The sequence below is a fragment of the Aulonocara sp. 'chitande type north' Nkhata Bay genome, linkage group LG20 (genome assembly GCF_057382095.1).
Source record: "Aulonocara sp. 'chitande type north' Nkhata Bay isolate Kocher_YH1m ecotype deep benthic linkage group LG20, A_spYH_male_GT1.1, whole genome shotgun sequence".
Taxonomy (NCBI): domain Eukaryota; kingdom Metazoa; phylum Chordata; class Actinopteri; order Cichliformes; family Cichlidae; genus Aulonocara; species Aulonocara sp. 'chitande type north' Nkhata Bay.
In genome coordinates this window covers 27,062,302-27,084,645 of record NC_141363.1, presented here as the reverse complement: position 1 = coordinate 27,084,645, position 22,344 = coordinate 27,062,302, and the positions used below count along the sequence as shown (strand labels likewise).

The following is a 22,344-nucleotide window of genomic DNA, read 5'->3' as shown; positions in this document are numbered from 1 at the left end:
ATAGTGTAACATTCATTAAAGTACTGTGTACTGTGCAAGGTTAAAAGAAGTAGCCACCAGAGGGACACAAAGGTCAACATCGATACTCTGTTATTAAAAATATTTATAACTCACCGCAGGTTTATAACAAAAATATTTTGATGACAATGACTGCATATTTTAGATTTAGATAATTTTTTACATAGTGAACATAATCAATCAGATAAACTGGCTTTTGAATTCAGCCCACTGTACAATATGTTTCCTATGAAATAAGAACAGTGAAATAAGAATACAGAACCAAACTGAAAGAAGACAGTATAGGTCGTTTTTCAAATAAAACTACTGTTAGTACAAAACAACATAAACAAACAGCTTTTACTGAGAACAAGCTTCGTTCCAAAAAACTAAACATCCAGTCGGATAAAATTTACTGCATACAAAGTGTAAATAAAACATAAATATTCTGTTCCATCATCACATCATGTGAAGTCTTTTGTTTCACACTGCATTCACCGTGGCTTCCAAGTTAAACTTTGAATCATTTGTGAAAAAACCCTTCTCAAACACTTTGTTACGCCCCTCTGCAACCTCTATTCTCTTTGCAGTGACAGTGCAAGACTCTTCAGGTGTTGCGCTTTTTTCAGTTTGTATTTTATTTCAGTTTTGGTTTTATAGAGTACAGAGGAGGTGAAGCATCTTTAACATGGTTCCTGGGGCTAGCATGTATCTGAGGTGTGGAGTAGACAACATCACCTGATTTTCCACAGAGGGTGCTGTTAGTTACAGAAATGTGGGAAAAATCCACTTCAGTGTAATCAACTTCATCTGTGTCATTTTCAGCCTGAAAAATAAGTGAGGTTAAACTTTAAATGTACTTAAAAAATAAACCCATCCAGCAGATAAAACAGGAGTGAAAAAAAACTTTTTTGCTTTACTAAACTTGTTTTACTGAAACTAAACAAATCACTACAACCTTCAACCTCAGCTACTGCATTAAATTATCACCTCACAGAAGCTGAAAATTATAACGTTTAGGAACAAAGGATTTGTCCTGGACTTAAAAAAAAACTAGCCACGCCTAATAACCCTGAACCAGAGCGTGTTCACTGAATTTGGACATTTTTTATTTTTTACTATTAGCTGGCAGAAAGAAAATATCCTATCGATGATTACTAATGACACTACTCAAACAGGTCTGTTCTGGTTTCTGACCAGTCAGACCGCAGTTCTACTTACTTTACTTTGAGAATAGGTGATGAGGCTGTAAAGTTCGAGGTTTTCAACTCCAGCTCGCTGGCAGGTTTTGGGAAAGGCATCAGCTGAAGACACTTCCGCAGGAGGTGAACCACCGTCTCTTATCTCTTCACACAATCGGTTATTCTGGAAAAAAGAGAACATACTGGCCAACTGATAAAAATCAGAAGGTAATGAAGACTGCGTGTCTCATAATTTCTAAAACTAACCTGTGTGATATTGGCGTATTCTGTTTCTACAGGAGGTCCTGAAAAATGCAGGTGAGAACACAAACTTAAACACCTTCCAGGAACTACAACCAACTACAAAAAAGGAACTAAACTTGGGAACAATATAAAGAATGAAAACTGAATATCTTTCAACTTAATCTTAAAGATGTATTCAGTGCCACAGCCAAGTCACACTTGACTTAATTCATGCCTATTGTAATCTGTTACATCTTGCATCTTTTTTTCCAGCTGTGCAGATGTTGTGCTTCTGAAATGTTCAGCTTTACCGGGACATCTGTCAGCTTTCATATATCCTAACATCTTAATAAGTCAACCCAGTGAGTATCAGTCTAGTACTTCTAGCTTCTAGTGTAGAAGCATCTGAGAGTCACAGACATGGATAGGTCTACTGAAGTTAAAACCTCTGTCACTACATCATTTTTCATTTTTCTTTTAATGAATTTGAATTTTCCTAAGTCAATGGTTTAGCAATGTATGAAAACTGGTCAATGTGACTCTGTGCTGAACACCTTTCAGTCAAACAATCAAATGTTGTCACAGCAGTTTTTTCCAGATCAGAAATCAGTTTAACAACAATTTTATTTTTCTATAAGCATTTAACCATCCTAAAACTCGACACCAACATTGTACTTTGTGACCTGAATCCAATTTGTAAACTGACTACGCCTGAATTTTCACTTGTTCCATTGGTTGATTTTTTTCACTTAATACAATAAAAAATAAAATAAAATTGTAAGAAATAAGTGAAAAAAAATCTGCAATTGGAACAAGTGAAAATTCTCCAGATCCAAGATGCACTGTCTAAAAACGAGTTCATATATCTCACTGAAATGTTACTGTGTAGCTGATTGTGTCTTATTTTAACTGCGATGAGATATTTTTGACTTGAAATTAGACAAATATACTTGGTAAGTTTTTGAATTTTTGCAGTGCAGCATAAGAACTTAATTAAGGTTAACCCTGAGGTTAATCTGCAGAGTTGCTCTGAAGTGGTAAAAAACAGAGGTTTCTCACTGTGCTACAGACTCACCTTTAGGTTTAATGGCCTTCATCTTCTTGTAGAAAATCAGCAAAGCGGCTGATAAGAGGGTGATCATAATGACCAGAATCAGAATCACATAAAGCGGCTTATCTGCACCTCAAGAGAACACATTTCTTTTTACTGTCACACTCGTAATATTTGGCGATGAATTATGCAACCAAAACACAGATACTCTGAGTTACATTTCATTTGTATGAAATTACTTTTGGTCCTCCTAATTTATTTTCAGATGAAGTTTCAGTTTCGACTGTTGCACTTGAATCCTCCATCACATGCAGTGCCAACTACTCAAATGAGGCTGTCCTGTGTGTGACTATCAAGTCTAACTTTTTACGTTAAGCTTGCATGCACATCATGAGAAATGTAACGTAATGTCAGGTCGACGTAGCCCACAGCTAATGTGATTGGCCAGTTCTGTGCAGTCTTTTCCCCACTGCATTTTTGTCTACTTTTTTGATGGCATAATAGTCATAGGATCACATATAGAACACTGAGATATGACCACACAGTAACAGGTAACGACACAGAAGTGGAAGTCTATAACATCTGTCATCTAGATCTCATGTCATGGTGCTTTAAGGAAGTCAAACGTGGTCTCACTCAGCTGTTCATGTGCAGTTCCTGAGTTCTTCATTTAACTCTTGCACTGTTTATGCACTGCATTTGTTTGAAAACTTTACTCATTTTGTACATTGTGCTTAAAATTTCAAAATCAAATAGCTGACAATGCATCATTAGTTAATGAATTAAAGTTTACACGTTAAGTTTACACTTTAGTAATATGACCGAGCGATGTTTCTACTGCTCTTGAATGTGGTTGAGGTTTTTGATAAATACACAGACGAACCCATACCTGGACCTGCAGGTGTCTCAGAAGGGTTCAGGATTTCAGTGGAGGAGGATGTAGATGTAGCGCTTTCTAAACTGAAGTTAAAACTTTGTGTTGTTGTTGCTGCTGTTGTTGCTGTTGTTGAGGTTGATAGGAGAAAGGTTGATGATGAAAAAGCCTTTGGAGTAGAGCCTGGTGTTGAAATTTTTACAGCTGTGAACAAAGAAACAATCAGTACAAAAACAATCCTGCAGTTTGTATGTCTGCATGCGAGTAATGTAGGTTAACAGGTGTTTTATGGCAACGCTAAGCTTATATTCAAAAAATGACTGAATGGAGATCAATTGAAAGAAATGTTGTTGCCAATGAGATGTGAATATGTTCACATCTTCAGAAATATGAATATAATTTTTGTAGAGACTTACCTTCAGTGACAATTATCTCAAAATAATCTGGGTTCAAAGTGCTGTCCAAAGTACACTTGTACCTTCCTGAGTCAGACTGTTTCAGCTGTGTGATGCTCACATACATAATATCATAACTAAATTTTTTTTTGAAATATTGAATGCTGTATCTGTCGCTCTGAAATGTGTCAGCAGTTGTATTAATCAGAATGTTTCCCTTTTCACATTCTTCCTTACAGAAGAGCCTCCTGCTTCCACTGATAAGGAACCTGCATTCAAGTGTGACGTCTTCTCCTTCCATTTTTCTGTGTCTGGGTGTTTCTGCATTGACAAGACCATCCTGCTGTGCTGCTGAAAAGATTAGCATTCAATAGTTACCATCATCCTATAAAGACAGATCATTATGTGCTTTAATTGTACAGTTAAATTCTTCATATTGTTATTTAAATATTTAAAAAATTTAAAAAAAAAACTTCCTGATTCTGACATCTACACAAACATCTGCTGACTGAGAGTTACTTGAGTGTCATTTGCTTCTAATGATGTATTCATCTCCATATTTTTTACAGTGTATTGAATAATAATTGTTTCTATCGTGGAAAATGTTTTGGGATTGTTGCTTAACATTAAAATTTTCATTTTTTGAACATGCATGCTGTGGTTTTTCTTGTGAGCCTAAAAAAACCTGACTGATGCCTCATTAGTTCAAAAAAGAGGAACCAGGTGCATGTGGGGTTTCGAAAATGCTCATAGAATTTAGTTGTGTCTAAATATACATTTCCTGCTAGATTGCTTGGATACATTTGTATTTGGCAAAACAGTGAGACTGTCTATACATGAAAAGACACCTGCAAGTTTTAGTATGGGCAACGTTCACAAAAAATACAACAAATAGCCATTTCTGCATATGAGATTAGGATGAACCTAACAAGAACTAAGGAGCAAAATGCAGCTTAAAGAATATTGTTTACGTGATTTTTTTTTTTTATTCTAAGGAGTTTGGAAAGAAAACCGTCTGGACTTCTTTAAGTTGCTTGAAGACGTTTCACCTCTCATCCGAGAATCTTCTTCAGTTCTAAGGTCAAATGGTGGGGAGTCCCAGATTTAAACCCAGTGGGAGTTTCCCCCCAAAGAGGGACAAAGGACCCCCTGATGATCCTCTACCTAATCACATGAGCCAAGGTGTGAAAACGAGTGTGGGTCACAATCAGCCAGGGTTTCAGGTGAGCTCATTGTGAAACCTGGCCCCACCCTATCATGTGATTTCCTGAGGTCAGATGGCCCAGGATGTGAGTGGGCGTTAAGGCGTCTGGGAAGCGATATCAAAACCAGATTAACTCCCACTGGGTTCAAATCTGGGACTGTCCACCATTTGACCTTAGAACTGAAGAAGCTTCTCGGATGAGAGGTGAAACGTCTTCAAGCAACTTAAAGAAGTCCAGACGCTTTTCTTTCCAAGCTCCTTAGACTACGATGACCTGGATGACTGAGAACCTTCACAGACATTTTTTTTATTGTTTTAAAACTTCTATTTTCAGTGACCTGCATGTTCAAGTTACATGTTTCCAGCTATAAACACCACAAAACAAACATGTAAGAGAAGAAAATTAAGAAAGACTGAAACAGTTTGTGGTTCAACAGAAATCAATGATTCAACATGAAAAACCAATAAACAAACAAACCTGGTGATTGATTTTTAATAAACAGAAAATAAAGATGCAAACAACAAAGAAAGAAAGAGAACACGGAAATTAAAATTTAGAATTCACTCATTAAGTATGATGAAGCAGACCAGAGTGTGACAGCCTTTCATCTTGAGGCTCTGATGGTTTAATGCTGTTTCTCTTCCTTCTTAACTCACAAAACAGGAACTTCACTCAATAATGAGGACACACACACACAAACACACACACACACTCCCCTTCTTCTAAATGTGTCATAGGCTAATTTTCATTTCCATCAACGTGTCTTTTAGACCCCATTCCTACAAAACTGCTCAAAGAAGTCCTGCCATTAATTAATTCTTCGATCTTAAATATGATCAACCTATCTCTAATGATCGGCTATGTACCACAGACCTTCAAGCTGGCTGTAGTTAAACCTTTACTCAAAAAGCATCTCTAGACCCAGCAGTCTTAGCTAATTATAGGCCAATCTCCAACCTTCCTTTCATATCAAAAATCCTTGAAAGAGTAGTTGTCAAACAGCTAACAGATCATCTGCAGAGGAATGGTTTATTTGAAGAGTTTCAGTCAGGTTTCAGAGCTCATCACAGCACAGAAACAGCTTTAGTGAAGGTTACAAATGATCTTCTTATGGCCTCTGACAGTGGACTCATCTGTGCTTGTCCTGCTAGACCTTAGTGCAGCATTCGATACTGTTGACCATAATATCCTATTAGAGCGATTAGAACATGCTGTAGGTATTACAGGTACTGCACTCCAGTGGTTTGTATCATATCTATCTAATAGACTCCAGTTTGTGCATGTAAATGGAGAGTCCTCTTCACACACTGAGGTTAATTATGGAGTTCCACAGGGTTCAGTGCTAGGACCAATTCTGTTTACATTATACATGCTTCCCTTAGGCAGCATCATTAGAATACATAGCATACATTTTCACTGCTATGCAGATGACACCCAGCTCTATCTGTCCATGAAGCCAGATAACACACACCAATTAGTTAAACTGCAGGAATGTCTTAAAGACATAAAGACCTGGATGGCCGCTAACTTTCTGCTTCTTAATTCAGATACAACTGAGGTTATTGTACTCGGCTCTGAAAAGCCTAGAAATATGGTATCTAACCAGATTCTTACTCTGGATGGCATTACCTTGGCCTCCAGTAACGCTGTGAGGAACCTTGGAGTCATTTTTGACCAGGACATGTCCTTCAATGCACATATTAAACAAATATGTAAGACTGCGTTCTTCCATTTGCGCAACATCTCTAAAATTAGAAATATCCTGTCTCAGAGTGACGCTGAAAAACTAGTTCATGCATTTATTACTTCCAGGCTGGACTACTGTAATTCATTATTATCAGGATGTCCAAAAAACTCACTGAAAAGCCTTCAGCTAATCCAAAATGCTGCAGCAAGAGTACTGACAGGGACTAGAAAGAGAGAGCATATTTCTCCTGTTTTGGCTTCCCTTCATTGGCTTCCTGTTAAATCCAGAATTGAATTCAAAATCCTGCTCCTCACATACAAGGTCTTAAATAATCAGGCCCCATCTTATCTGACCTTGTGGTACCATATCACCCTATTAGAGCACTTCGCTCTCGCTCTGCAGGCCTACTTGTTGTTCCTAGAGTATTTAAAAGTAGAATGGGAGGGAGAGCCTTCAGTTTTCAGGCCCCTCTTCTGTGGAACCAGCTTCCAGTTTGGATTCAGGAGACAGACACCATCTCTACTTTCAAGATTAGGTGTCACAATACGGCTGTGTGCAGGCAAGAGTAGGACCCAAACGCAAACTCACAGAGTCAAAAGGTAAACTCAAAAAACACAGCTTTATTGCTGGCGTGAAGTGGGACACAAAAAACAATACAAAATAAACTAAACTGGGAAAACTAAAGCACACGGCGCCACAAGGAAAAATCACACAGCTATGAGGGAGGACGCAACACTGATAAAGAGAAACATGGGGCTTAAATACACTGAGGGATAACGAGGGGGAATGAGCCACAGGAGGAGAGCACAGCTGAGAGTAATTAAGCAGGACGAGGCAAGGGAAGCAAAACTAGAAACATTAACATAGAACAGACTGTGAAAGTAAAACAGGAAACACACTGACGGAACTCAAGACATGTGAACTTAACAGACTGGGGGAGACAGAACATAGGTGTTAGGGAGTTAATAGGGACAATAGGGATCTGAAACATGGAACAGAAAGGCACAGTAGATCAACATGAACATAACAACGCCACAGGGGAAGAGTAAAACTGAACACGATGAACACAGAAACACCAGACCTCTTCACAATAAAACAGGAAACATAATGAGACGTAGACATGACAACCCGAACTTCACAATGTAAGACACAGACATGAAACGCATGAAGAGCAGGGGAGATTTACCATAGTTGGAAACACGAGGGGGAAATAATAAGAACTAGAAACACCTAGGCATGATAACAAATGAACTTAGGAACCTGAAGGGCTTACATAAACTAAAACATCAAAATGAACTAAAACTCAAAACACTGGGTCATAAGACCCAGGATCGTGACATTAGGCTTAAATCTTTCCTTTTTGCTAAAGCATATAGTTAGGGCTAGACCAGGTGACCCTGAATCCTCCCTTAGTTATGCTGCAATAGACGTAGGCTGCTGGGGGATTCCCATGATGCATTGAGTTTTTCCTTTCCAGTCACCTTTCTCGCTCACTATGTATTAACAGACCTCTCTGCATTGAATCATATCTGTTATTAACCTCTGTCTCTCTTCCACAGCATGTCTTTTATCCTGTCTTCCTTCTCTCACCCCAACCGGTCGCAGCAGATGGCCCCGCCCCTCCCTGAGCCTGGTTCTGCCGGAGGTTTCTTCCTGTTAAAAGGGAGTTTTTCCTTCCCACTGTTGCCAAAGTGCTTGCTCATAGGGGGTCATATGATTGTTGGGTTTTTCTCTGTATCTATGAAGCGCCTTGAGGCGACTTATGTTGTGATTTGGCGCTATATAAATAAAATTGAATTGAATTGAATTGAATTTCATTTTCTGCCTAAAAAGCATCTCATCTGTGTTGCTGTGTTTATGAAATTATGTTTATGCCAAAGTTTAAAGCAGACACTCTTGTGTACGCACTGGCTTCTCGCTGCATGTGGCTAATGAGTTTGATGCAGACAGGCTGTTGAATTGGCGTACAAGATATATAATTGTTTTTTTCTCATACAAAACTTTTGCCATAAAGCAGTAAAACAGATGTGATTGCAAACTGACACACAGTGGTTGGAGCACTTGCACGGCATGATGTATATAAGATTCACAAATGCATGAAAAATTCAATCCTTTCTTTTTTCTGAGTAATAAAGATGTTTCTCACAGAGAAAATAATGAATCCTGCAATCGAGGTTCTTCAGATTTTGTCAGCTGGAAATTTCTGTTTCACTGTATCTTTAAAGTGTTCTGGTGATTGAAGCTTAACAAAGTGTTAATGACACCAGTTTGAGATGACTTTTGCTTTGTTGAATGGTGCTTTATTCTCCTGGAAGTCACATTACAAGTTGGTAAACTGACGCACATCATCAGGAAAAAGTACTCAGAAAGGATGTGGCAATAAAACCTTGACTGCTTTGTTATCAAGGTACTTAAACAGTGACCACAGAAGACTCCTACCATGAGAGCATCAGCAGCAGAAGCATGGTGGCTTCAAACTTTGAGTTTGTTGTAGGCAGTGATTACAAAACAAGTAAAAGGGCATTCACACAGGAAGTGACTCACATTGTGCATCACTTTGCCGCTAACATTCAGCCCCTAGTGGAAATTACAGCTTCTGGTTGCCTAATCTATACTGTCATAGGTCAATCATCAATATTTTAATTTCTACTCTCATTGGTGGTTGCTTTAGTTGAAGTTTAACTCATGACCCACTCATTTTGCATCACCAGGAGGTATTTTGCTTGAAGTTACTGAATGTTATTGACGTTCTTTAAAAAGTCAAACGTTTTTTTCTCTAAAAATGATACCTTTACTATCATATTTGCGGTTGCAAAAATAATTGATTTTAACCTTAAACAACATATTTTGTTTTTTTCACTAAATATATAAACTTTGATTTACTGCTGCTGTGTAAATTGCTCAGTGAATCTCATTGTCTGAGGCTCAGTTATCAAGAATTGCCAAAGCTACAGGTGAACATGAAAAACTCCCTACATCGAGCATATTAAAAGGTCCAAAGGGGAACACTGACTTTAAAAAACTTAGCCAACATCTTTTAAACTGATAATGAGAAAAATCCTTCAAATATACTAGTAGGTTAAGTGTTTGTTTAGCTTTGTCTGACCAGAGGGGTACACTATGAACACAGACAGGCTTTCTTTGAATTACCTGGCTCGATGAAAACTAAAACCTCATTTGGAGATAACGGGTATCACATTATCAACTTCCTCTGTAAAAGCCAAGATTTCTGCTTCAGACTTTTTTTTTTTTGAAAATATTTTTATTGAAAAAAAGAAAACAACAGTACTTGCAGTTACCGAAATACAATCAACCTTTCTTCATTTTCCTAAGTAAACAAACATACATATATATATATGAAAAAAAAAAACACAACCCCCCCCATCCCCAGTCCCACACAAATCAACACAACCATCAAACATAGAGGAATATAACAGTAACAAAAGTAGATGTAAACAGGCAATACCTCTAGACTAGCAAAATAAGAGATAAAGGGTTAACACTTGTGAAAAAATTTGGCTGTGCAACCTTTCAACGTATATTTAATTTTTTCAAGTTTTAAAAAAAACATGACATCTTTAAGCCACCGGGAAACAGTAGGATACTTAACAGACTTCCAATGCAACAATATTAGACGTCTCGCTAATAGGGATGTGAAGGCTATAATATCCTTTTGTGTGGAATCAAGTGTAAGTGAGCGAACAGGAATCCCAAATACAGCAATCAGAGGACAAGGATGAAGAGTTACCCCAAGAACAGTTGACATAATAGCAAAATACCCTGTCCAAAACCTTGTAGCTCAGGACACAAAAAAAAACATGTGGCTAAGGTGACAAGGAGAACCGTGGCATTTATCACATTTATTTTCCACTTCTGGATACAATTCAGAAAGTCTAGACTTAGAGAAATGCACCCTGTGTATGACCTTAAATTGAATAAGTCCAAGACGAGCACAGGAGGTGGAAGATCGTACCCTCGCTATAGCCTGTTCCCAAGACTCCTCATGTATTCGAATTCCCAGTTCTCCTTCCCATGTACACTTAAGCTTAACATTAGTGGTTCAGACTTTTTGTGCACGCACATAAAAATAAGCATTTTCTGTGTCATATGAAATGATCTGAATGCTTTTCTGAAACTGTCTACTTTGAGTGCGTGAGACTGCAGTAGGTTTGGTCTTGGTCGCTGCTGGTGGGATCGAGGCTCTGGTAGATTGAATCGTCACATCTGGAGACTGGACAAAAATTTTCATAGAGGGCAATCTGGGGAAAAAAGAAAGCAAAAAAAAATATTTAATTAATATTCAAATGAAAAAAAAGAAAATATAAATAGAAAATAACACAGGTGGCTGTAGTTCAGGAGACAGAGCAGGTCTAACAATTGGAGGATTGGTGGTTCAATCCCTGGCTGCTCCAGTCTGCATGACACATATCCCTTGCCAAAGCTGATGGTTTGAGTGCTCCGGTAGAGTAGAAAAGCACTAAAAACTATAAAAAAATTATAACAGCTGTAAGGCCCCTTTTAAGAGATACTAAGGAATCGTGTGTCTGCGGTTGCACAAAAAAGATTAACGTTAATGGGCCAATGCTACCACCTACTGTCTCAAATGTCACCCTACATTGGCTAGGAATTGCAAAGGACTGTGGGTAATCTTCAGAGTAACAGGGGATTCACGCAGAGGTATGTGCTTGTGTGTCATGGACATAAATATGAATGCAATTAGAAGTTCATCTGGCTGTGTTAAATAATAGCTTTTGTGGATTTTTAATGCTTTTGTTCATTCCAGTCTCTCCATCACCATGGGTGAGACCAAAGAGCTGTCAAAGGATGTCAGGAATAACACGGCAGACCTGAACACAGCTGGAATGGCTACAAGACCATCAGCAAGAAGCTTGGTGAGAAGTTCACCACTGTTGGTGCAATTGGTGCACCGTTGGAAATGGAAGCAATATAAAATGACCATCAATCATTCTCAGTGCAACCATCCTCATGGGGTAAGGATAATAACTAGAAAGATAGTGTATCAGCCCAAAACTTCACAGGAGTTTGTTAATAAACTGAAGGCTATTGGGATCAACTGGGAGTGGGGCAAAATTCATCCTGATAAGTGTTTTTAATTTATGTGATTTTATGTAATTTGTAGGGTTTTTTTTTTTCTAGATTTTTGGTTGATCTTCAATAAACTGAAACTGCCATAAAATGACTTTAGAGACTGTTCATTTCTTTGGAAGTGAACAAACCTACAAATTTAACAGGGGATCAAATAATTTGCACTGTGGCTAGATAATTCTGATGTGATGCCATCTTTTCCCACAGAGATCACTCCATGCATTTAGAGACATAACCATCCATTCTTGACATAATGTAATTACAGGGGATTGTGAGTAATGGATGATTCATGTAGTGAGCTTACCCTCTGTCCTCGAGAGATAAAATTCTTTTTTGTTATCCTTTGTCATGTAGATGCTGAGGGGTGTTCCTCCAAACTTGACCTGCCTCTTATCATTCATTCATATGCCTCTGACAGATTGTTAATGTTCAAACTACACAAAGACATCTGATACATTCTTGGTATAAATCACCAATTAGGAAAGTGAATTTGAATGTTAATTGTGGAAAACCATTTGTTCCATTAGGTGAGAGAACATCTGTATTTACTAAATAAAAAGCAAAAGCCTGACTTTTTCTGACCTACAAATTCACACTGTGCTTTGTTTTGTTACAGAGTAATAGTAAAGCAAATACAGACGAGTCACCTCAGTCTGGTTGTGGTCTGAGTTTCTCCTTCTGTCCAAATCTAGAAAAAAGATATTGATATTTTACATCATTAGATTAAATTAAGTGTGAGTGAAGTTGGTGTCTATCCTGTTGGATAAAAGGTCTGAAGATAAATAATTTGAATAACTGTTAAAGGTGCAGATAGTGGTAGAAGTTTACTCACCAACAGAGGTCTTGGTCCTCCTTTTGTAGATCAACATCAGAACAGAGAACAGCATTAGTACTACCATGACCACAATTATAACAACCAAAAGCAGGGGGAAATCTGGGTGAGAGCCTGGATGAGAGAGGAAAAAAAGAAAGAAAGAAATAATCTAAACTGTGAACCAGTCTTTGTTTATATGACATGCATAATAATAATAGCATTAATACTTTAAATGTGAAATGTCTTCTTCCCAATGAACAATTACATACATTTCAGTAGTCGTGGTAAAAACTATTACTCAAATCCATAAATTGCCTACTGCCAAATCCACGAAGTGACAGCTAAGTCGATCCCCAGCTACATATTCAGGCTGCATCATTCATCTTCTGTTATATTGGTTTGCCGGCTTATAATAAGATAGTAATTCATTGAAATTTCAGTTAAGCAACAAAAAAGGACTTTAATGTGGTATATTTCTTATTTTCATTGTAATATCAGGAAACTGACCCTCTTAAATTTAAATACTCTTTGTGTATTTATAGTAAACACTATTTGCATATTGCTATAAGGTGTTAGGAGTTTATGCAATGGTCCTGTTAGCAGTATTCTCAGTTTATATTGATTTTCTGGGTGTACTTTAAGTTGCATAGTCTTGATTTTTCAATACATACTGTATTATGAGAAAAGAAAGCAAGGTCTCATCTACATCAGTATGAATACTTGGCCAATAGGCTACACTCATAACAGGCAGGGCTCCAACGATTCGTTGACATAATCAATGACGTTGACTATAAAAATTCATTGATGTTAAATTTTATTGTTGATGCGTCATATTTTAAAACCACCTAAATGTGTTTTTGTAACTGTAATACATTACAGGAAGCTACGGGGCAGTATCACCTCTCGTCTGCCAACACTGTACTCAATACTAATGAAGAAGAACGTAGCACGACCAGGAGGGCAGAAGAAATTGGAAAAAGACATTTAAAAAAATAAATGTTAAAGTGTTTCATAGAAAACAAAGTTAAATGCAGACTGTACAAAGTGGAGCTTTCCTTCCACGACGGCACTACTACAGTGCACGGCAGCACCTGTGACATCTACTCTGAATAGATCAGTTTTAGAGTGCGTTGCATTGATACCTTGTTTATGTTAATGTCTGTGCAGTAATGGTTTTCTTAATGTTTCTACAGTAAATTGTATGTTAATATTTGAGATGAGATGAGATGAGATAGCCTTTATTTGTCAGTTGCAGGTCTTTTGCCCACAACAGTAATGTTTATGTTAATGTTTGTACAGTAATGTTTATCTTAGCTTACCTGTTGGAAACATCTAATAGATGATACTTGCTGAGCAAACACAATTTCAGTTTTGTTAGCTAATGAGAGAAACGTGATAGTAAACCATTAAACAGGAGTAGCCACACTACCAGTCAACAGTTTGGACACACCTTATTTAGTGTTTTTTCACGTAACCATTTACATTGTAGATTCTCACTGAAGGCATTAAAACTATGAATGAACACATAGGGAATTATGTAGTAAATAAAAAGTGTCAAATAACTCAAGACATGTTTAATATTTTAGATTCTTCAAAATAGCCACCCTGTGCATTGATTACTGCTTTGCACACTTCTGACATTCTCTCCATGAGCTTCATTGAGTCTTGAAGGAGTTCCCAGAGATGCTGAGCACTTGTTGGTCCTTTTGCCTTCACTCTGCGGTCCATCTCATCCCAAACCATCTTGATTGGGTTTAGGTCAGGTGACTGGAGACCGGGCCATCTGGCGCAGCACTCCATCACTCTCCTCCTTTAAATAGTCCTTACACAGTCTGGAAGTGTGTTTGGGGTCATTGTCCTGCTGGAACTCTGTGTGGCATTTATCTGGGCTCTAAACTGAGATGCTGTTAACTTGTGATTTCTGAGGCTGGTGACTCAGATGACTATCATCCTTTCCTGGGGCGGTCCTCACGTGAGTCAGTTTTGTCATAGTGCTTGATGGTTTTTGAGACTGCACTTGTGGACACTTTTAAAGTTTTAGCAATTTTCCAGGCTGACTAACCTTCAGTACTGATGGACTGTCGTTTCTCTTTACTTGGCTGATTGGTTCTTGCCATAATATGAATTCTAACAGTTGTCAAATAGGGCTTCAGCTCTGTACCAACTTGACTTCTGCACAACACAACTGATGGGTTCAAACACATTAAGAAGGGAAGTAATTCCACCAAGGAACACCTGTGAAGTGAAACCCATTTCAGGTGACGACATCATGAAGCTCATTGAGAGAAGACCAAGAGAGAAACTATAATAATGGATCCTTTATTGATCCCCATGGGGAAATTACTTGTTTTTCTCTGCATTTGACCCATTCACTCAGTGAAGCAGTGGGCAGCCCACTAAGCAGGCGCCCGGGGAGCAGTGTGTAGGGACGGTACCTTGCTCAGGGGTACCTCAGGGTAGCCGTTAAGTGGATTCGAACCGCCGACCTTCCGATCATGGGGCGACCACTTTACCTACTGAGCTATCCCTGCCCCCTAATATACAACCAAATTTGTGATTAGTAATGGTCTTTTTCAAATTCTGTTTTGTTCCGTCTTACTAGGATTAAGCACATGCATATGAATGAATTTGTCCTGAAAAGAGACTCATGCACCTCTCAAATGGCTGAAGTCATTATAGAGAGCGTCTTTAGAGTGATTATTAGCTGCTGGGGACGTCATCTCAAAAGAGTCAAAAGATTAAAAATATAGACTTTATTTCTAATAATTCAGGATGAAAAGACAAAATATTTTATGTTAAAATCATGTGGTTATAATACCGTAAAATTCAAAAATATAATATTTCTATAATTGTTAGTGATTGCAAACCTCTCGACTAAACAGACCTCCAGCTGCACAAATTTACCTTCACAGATGACACCAGCATCCTCATGGTGGCTGCAGTTGTGGGATCCAAACCCTGAGTGATGGCACTCAGAGAGCTGTGTTTCGCTACCTGAACATGTGACATTGTCCAACCAGATGTGTCTTTTGCCCTGTTCAAATTCTGCATTTGTTGGTATGGAGAGGAGCCTGCCACAGCCCAATTGTCTACACACCACCTGCGCTTCCCCTAGGCTCCAGGCATCATCACACACTGCCCCCCACTGTCCACCATGGAAGATCTCCACTCTGCCAGAGCAGGAGTCATTACCTCCATTAACCAGGCGGACCTCCCCCTCAACTGCTGTGCTGTTATCCACTGCTGTTGTAACATTGATATGGACCTGATAGGGTGACGAGACCTTTGGTGTTGGAGCAGGTGTGGTGAAAGGAACTGCAGGATCTGTTATGTTCACCTCTGTTTACAATAAATAAAAAGATATTACTGCGTTAGTGTTGAAATCATTTTTGTTATAAACAGCAGAATTTAAGGACAAGGTAGAAAATTTTTTTTACAGTGCAATCTTATTTAAAGCAGAACAATACCTGCACAGTATGCAAGCTGGCATGTGGCTGGCTTCACAAGTTTGTAAACATAGTAGTTTCCATAGCAGTGTTTGACATGGATGATGTGTGACTCAAATTTGCAGCAGTTGCCTTCCCAAGAACTGCACACAGTGCGAGTTAGAATTTCACCCGACTGTGTGGGATGAGGTTGTGTTATCCACAGTGGAGCATGAGTTCCACACCTGTTGGGGTCTAGACACCTCTCTGGAATATGAGCACCAGATTCCCCCAGAAACAGGCGATACCAGCCTTGCCAGTCAATGTTTTTATCACAGTGTAGGACCTGAATATCTGTGTTATTCGTTGAACGCCAGTCATCATTCAGTACAGTGTAGTTATGACAGGGGTCAACACACTGGGAATTACTGCAGTCCATCCCTGAAAGACAAAAAAGACAAAGGCTTTTTACTGCAAGCCAAATTCACCCATATTCATACAGCACTTTATTCTGTGCTTCAAGCACTTTTCTAGCATACGCACGGGGGGCTGCACGGCATAAACATGTTAACGAGCTAATCGCGCCAACGCATTGATGGCGTGCAGCCCTCTCACAGGGCGATTCCCGTTAACTCCCTAACGAAGATTTGCTGCCTTAATGCAGTTATAGCGTTAACGTCATTTTAACGAGATTAACGCTGACAGCACTCATTTATATTAAATATCCTCCTATGCTTCTTAGTTTGTTTTTTTTCATTAGTTATCTTTAGATTTAATTCCTTTTAAGTTTTATTATTTATCGTATCTTCTATGTAAAATATCTTCTGGGTTCTGTTCTTGTATTTGTTTGACACTAGTCTCCTTAGTGTTTTCTTTTTATTGGATCCCTGTCTCTGTGTTATGGGTTTTTTTCAATGTATTTGTTTAGTTTGGTAGTCTTCTATCTCTTGTGCTCCATATTTACTTTTTCTTCCTTAGTCCCCTGTTCCCTGATAATTCCACTTGTGTTCCCACCTGCTTATTCTTTTCCCTCATTAGGCATTAATATACACTATATTCCCAAAAGTATTCACTCACCCATCCAAATCATTGAATTCAGGTGTTCCATTGCCACAGACATATAAAATTAAGCACCCAGGCAAACAGACTGCTGCTATAAACATTTGTGAAAGTAAGGGTCACTCTCAGGAGCTCAGTGAATTCCAGCATGGTATCGTGAAAGGATGCCACCTGTGCCACAAATCCAATCATGAAATTTCTTTACTACTAAATTTTCCACAGTCAGCTGTTAGTGTTAGTATAACAAACGGGAAGCTATCAGGAGCGACAGCAACTCAGGCACAAAGTGAAAGGCCAGGTAAAATCACAGAGTGGGATCAGCAGATGCTGAGGTGCATAGTGCCCGGAGCTTGCCAACTTTCTGTTCAGTCATTGGCTACAGACCGCCAAACTTCATGTGGCCTTCAGATTAGCTCAAGAACAGTGTGTACAGAGCTTCATGGAATGGGTTTTCCATGATCACCAAGCACAATGCACAGCGTCAGAGGACTCTAGAGCATTAACGTGATCTCCGGAGTGACAAATCACACTTTGTCATTTGGTAATCCAATGAGTCTTAAGAGACACACACGAGCATTCTCCTTCAAGGGATAACAAATCTGCATTCGCTTGTGATGTTTTCACTTACCTGTATGGATGGAACTTTCTGCGTTGGCGAGGCCAATGGTTCCATGCAGGCCTGTGAAAATGATAAATATTATACACTCACTATATTCCTGTAAAATACAGCACTATGTTTTATGTTCGTTAAATTCAAAAGAGATGAACTTGCTGATTCTTCCTGACATGTACACAAACCATCTGCTGAGGAAGATTTAATTAAGATCCGGCAAGAGAGAAAATGGATTTCATTTATTGGTCTGGGATGACATCTTAATTTCCTTTTAGTGCGTTTCTTTGTCAAATGACATTTTTTAAACTGTTGGCTAGCACTTCAAGTTCTAAGTTTAACACTTGAGCGATGTTATTCCTCTTGGTGTTGATAAATATGCATGCAAAAAAGATTGTTGCTTTGTAAACATTTTCTAAACGGAAGAAAAAGGAGGAGGAACCAACTTTCTGGGTAGTTTTGAAAATTATGGTATCATTTAACTGCTTATAAATATCTGAGCCGAGGTCTCTTTTAAGACTCTTTTCTCTGGTTTGTTATGAAGAAACGGTGCAGTTTAAGTGGTTGTACAAGTTAAACTGCACTTTTTGAAATAGTATGGAAGAAAAACATCTTCATATATTATAAAGATTATTTCTAGGGAGCAAAGTGGGAGGAAACTAACAAAAATAAGCTGCAAACCGTGGTTGTGCTAAATGATGCTTGTGTAAATTCCACACAGGTTTATATTAAGGAGTTAACGTGTTTTCAGTAAACTGCAGTGTAAGTGTATTTTTGAATCTGAACAACATGCTTAACCACAGGAGATAGATGGAAACTGTTCAACAATGAGCAAAATTTACCAATGAACTCCAAATAAAAAAAGAAAACAACTAACACAGAGAAAATCTGAGAAATAGGAAGATTTACTCACTGACGAAGATGAAGCAGCTCAAAGTGTGACCGACTTTCATATTTAATGCTCCCTCTTTACCGTCTTCACTTGCAAACCAGAAACTATCTTCTCTCAGCAATGTAGTTCTGCCTTCAAATGCGTCACTCTCTGTTCTGCACCCCCCCAATGCAAGAGCTGACCACAGGCTTGGAGGTCCTAGTAGTCAGGGACTGTTTAGGGTTTGGAACAGATTTTGTGTAATATTAACAATATGTAATTTATGACCTTGCAAGAATTGCACAAAATCCCAGTCTCATTACATACTCCGATGCAGGAGACAGAACCAACAGTATGGGTCCATTTTCAGAAGTGTCAAGGAGTTAAATTCCATAAAGAAATACACATTAAATAATCACAAACTATCACAGAGTTGAAAGACGATTTGCTTGATATTTTTTAACCCTTGTGTGGTGTTCGTATTTTTGTTACTCAGCCAGTGTTCATGGGTCTGGTGGACCCGCTAGAGTTTTGGCTTTCCAAATTAACACTATCAAACAATTTTATGTTAAATTACTCAACAGATGTTTACTTCATCCCAATTACAAGACATATGAACAGCAAACATGGTTAATTTTTTCCCTTTACCTTTGTTAGATCACATTTATGAATTAATGTGCTTCTCGTTTTTCTTTTATATAAAATGTTATAAATAAATCAGTTATAATCAAGTGGAGTGAGTGGAAAGACACAACACATTTACACGTGAAAAAATAATTAATTGTTTAATTTTTCTTTTGAAAAAAACTGAACACGGGTCTCACAGACCCGAACACCATACAAGGGTTAAGTCACAAATAGATGAAAAGTCAATCATTATTTCTTTTTCTTTAGCATCAAACAGGGTACAGACTGTGAGAGGAAATCATCAATACAGTGAATTCCTCCAGTACACACTGTAATCTGGTACACACATTGAAAAAGTGAAGCGTTAATAGACACAGACAAGAGACAGAATAAAATATAACGGAGAGAAAGAAAAATCTGCAACAGATAATCAGTAATGATGGGATTTCAGCAGCCAAACCCAACTTGCATAAAATGATTTGTTTGAAGGAAATAGACCGCATACTACTAAGGCTGGCCCCCAAATGGCCACCTCTTAACCACTCACCTCTTAGCCAAGTGGATTCACCTGCTGTGTGGATTGGTGAATGCAGCCAGCTGTGCAAAGCAACAGAAAATTTATTGGTTTTGCAAAAATTAATAGCATGCATAAAAGAAAAAAGCAGAAGCTTTAACATGTATTTACTGTATGATGACATACAGTAAATACACCCAGTAACAGTAAGTGAGCCTGGACGGAAACAGAAGTTGTGTGTTTAAAGTGTTTAAGATATGCTAATTATGTATAAAAAGGAAGTGAACCATGCATTTGTGGTGTGAGAAGTTTCGAGGGAAATCTTGTTTCCCTTTTCTCTGACAAAATAAGTTATAGAAACACTGGGAAATGTCTTTTAGCCAGTTTGCTGGTGTTTAAACAGCTATTCATTATCTTTGTATTGTACAATGTTTAGTTTTTACTCTACTAAATTAACTTTTACTGTTCAGGTTTTATTCAGATTGCGTTGAGTTGACAAATGCACAATAGACTGAACTTAAACAGTAACAACAAAGAGATAAAAACACTAAATGCTCTATCATCAGTTGTACAGAGGAACCAAAGGTGAAGATAACTGAAAACTGCCTTTACAACAATCCTAACACCCCCCCCCCCGACAAGTTACAGACACAAAAAAAGGAAAAAAACATGCTGACTTATAAAAAGGAAAAAGGAAAATTTTGTCCATGTACATGAACAAAAGGGATACTTTTTCTGCTTATTTCATGTTACGAGACAGGCAAAAGAAAAAAAGAAAAAAGAAAGAAAAGAAATTCTTTGATTATTGTTATTCCTGGGTTTGTTTATCTTGTCTTTAGCTTTTCCTGATCCCACGTTTCACATCTAGTCACCCTTGTTCCCTCTGTTACCGAGTCTGTTATGTTGTTGTGTGAAGCTCTGAGTGTCTGTGCGTATGTGTCGTATTTCCTGTTTTACTTTGACAGTGTTGTGTGCTATGTCAGTGTGTCTACTTTTGCTTCCCTTTGTCTCTCCAAAAGTTGAATCTGTTCATCTGGACGTAGCGTTTTGTGGGAGAAATGTTTCGTCACTCATCCAAGTGACTTCTTCAGTCTCAGCTGACTGCAGGTTTCAATCTTATTTAGTTACGACGTCGGGAGCAGTTAGGAGAACAAAATGATACAGAGACTGTTCAGGTTGCATTCCCAAAATCAACTCAAAGATTTATTCTTTTGTGCAGGGTTTTTGTAGGCGGAAGGGTTCGTGTGTCAACAAGTTTCAAGTTACAACCATATAAGGAAGTTCCCCCTAGCTCTGAAAGGGGCCTTCTATAATCTCAACATACCTTTGACAGGTCCGTTAAACACTAGACAGTTAGAATCCTTTAGTGATATAAGTTTGCACATGGTAGAATACTGCATGTAGTTATTTGCATTAGGAAATGTTTAACCATGTATACCTAGAGGCATATAATCAATTGTGTGTGATCTTTAGCAGGATGCAAGCTTGGTGTGCACTCCAGGAATGCACCTTGTCCTATTGTTCCACGGCAGGATCAACGCAGCTATGCCTGTTCCAGTTTAAGTGCCTTCTTTACATATAGATGAACTGTTGGATTTTCCAGACCAGCAGGCCAAGGGAAGTCGCCCATGGGGTCACACTCTGAACACACCCACACATACACACGCTCAATGGAGCACAAAATAAAGACCAGGGGCAGTGCTCAGCGCGAGTCTGAGAGACTGCCCTTGCTAGCAAGTTCTGTGTTTCTCTTCTCTGAGTCTTTACTGAAGAAGTGTTTTATAATATTTTCCCTAACATTGTCTAATATCATCAAAAAAGGTACCCAGTACATGCTCCCATAATACTAAAATATCTAACAGACATAGCTTACATATTACTGTAATATTCTTGTCTGCTTGTTTCAGAAAAGTGAAGAGACGGGTATATGTCCATTTCAAAAAACAGCCACTCGCTTCAGCCGAGTCCGACATCTTCCGCTTTAGAATACGACTATGTAGCAAACTGGCGCAAAATGACGTGCACCTGCACTGCAACGATGTTAAAGCGGCAGAGTTTACTTCTACGTTTAGAAGATAAATTGTTGAAATTAAATAATGATATTCAGCAAGTTTAATTATTTTACAATGTAACGCAAGTACATTGTAAGTAACTGTAATTAAAATACCTAAAAATGAACAGTAATTAGTTACTCTAATTTTTCAGTGGAAAAGTAATTTAATTACAGTAACGCGTTACTTAGTAACACATTGCACCCAACACTGGTCGGGGGACTCTATCCTTGGGGTGGACCAATTTTTGGCGCAGTGTGTTTTGGGGTTTAAAAGCCACAGAGACCCGGTGTTTAGAAAAAATGTCTCAACTGTTCCGATACTCCTGACACATATGGGATCACTGCAGGTTTTCGCTTGGGCAGCGGTTGTCCTTCTCTCCTGGATCGGCTGGAGCTTTCTTTAGGTGTCTTTCCAGCTTTGACAAAAGTCCAGGTGGGATAACCACATTTACTTAGGGCCTTCTTGATGTGCTGTTCTTCTGCATCCCTGGCCGCTGTGTCATTGGGGATGGTGTTTGCTCTGTGTTGTAGCTTTGAGCATGCAGCGTACTCAACCTCTGGGCGACCACTATGGTTGCAATGCAAGTCCACAAATCACCTGGGATGAGGCAACCGATCCTGGTGGTGCAGGT

At 38.5% G+C, this 22,344-nt stretch overlaps 2 protein-coding genes across 3 annotated transcripts; both read right to left on the bottom strand.

Annotated features, from left to right (window-relative positions):
- Window positions 1-634: 634 nt before the first annotated feature.
- LOC147305795 (uncharacterized) lies at window positions 635-5,554 on the bottom strand. Of its 2 annotated transcripts, none has more exons than XM_086276508.1 (7): window positions 5,515-5,554; window positions 3,763-4,092; window positions 3,362-3,550; window positions 2,497-2,598; window positions 1,446-1,483; window positions 1,219-1,362; window positions 635-823 (listed from the first exon to the last, which is right to left on the bottom strand). In XM_086276508.1, exons 1-7 carry the CDS (start codon window positions 5,552-5,554, stop codon window positions 635-637), a joined length of 1,032 nt encoding a protein of 343 aa, XP_086132634.1. The 2 variants fall into 2 exon arrangements, with proteins under 2 accessions (XP_086132634.1, XP_086132635.1); XM_086276509.1 differs by having other exon boundaries at window positions 3,763-4,089.
- A 4,498-nt stretch (window positions 5,555-10,052) lies between these two features.
- Window positions 10,053-21,044, bottom strand: LOC147305794 (uncharacterized). The gene is made up of 7 exons (XM_086278935.1): window positions 20,984-21,044; window positions 17,666-17,716; window positions 16,021-16,419; window positions 15,458-15,892; window positions 12,572-12,685; window positions 12,387-12,427; window positions 10,053-10,892 (listed from the first exon to the last, which is right to left on the bottom strand). Exons 1-7 carry the CDS (start codon window positions 21,042-21,044, stop codon window positions 10,773-10,775), a joined length of 1,221 nt encoding a protein of 406 aa, XP_086135061.1. The 3' UTR covers window positions 10,053-10,772.
- Between the last annotated feature and the right edge of the window lie 1,300 nt (window positions 21,045-22,344).

Coding starts and splice junctions, on each gene's coding strand:
- LOC147305795 (XM_086276508.1), bottom strand. CDS start 5,554: ATGAAAGGCTGTCACACTCTGGTCTGCTTCATCATACTTA. Junction 4,093..5,514: donor GGTCTGCTTCATCATACTTA/ATGAGTGAATTC, acceptor TAATCTTTTCAG/CAGCACAGCAGGATGGTCTT. Junction 2,599..3,361: donor TGAGACACCTGCAGGTCCAG/GTATGGGTTCGT, acceptor CTTGAGGTGCAG/ATAAGCCGCTTTATGTGATT.
- LOC147305794 (XM_086278935.1), bottom strand. CDS start 21,044: ATGTGCAAACTTATATCACTAAAGGATTCTAACTGTCTAGTGTTTAAC. Junction 17,717..20,983: donor GTTTAACGGACCTGTCAAAG/GTATGTTGAGAT, acceptor TCATTTTCACAG/GCCTGCATGGAACCATTGGC. Junction 10,893..12,386: donor CAGACCACAACCAGACTGAG/GTGACTCGTCTG, acceptor TTTTTTCCCCAG/ATTGCCCTCTATGAAAATTT.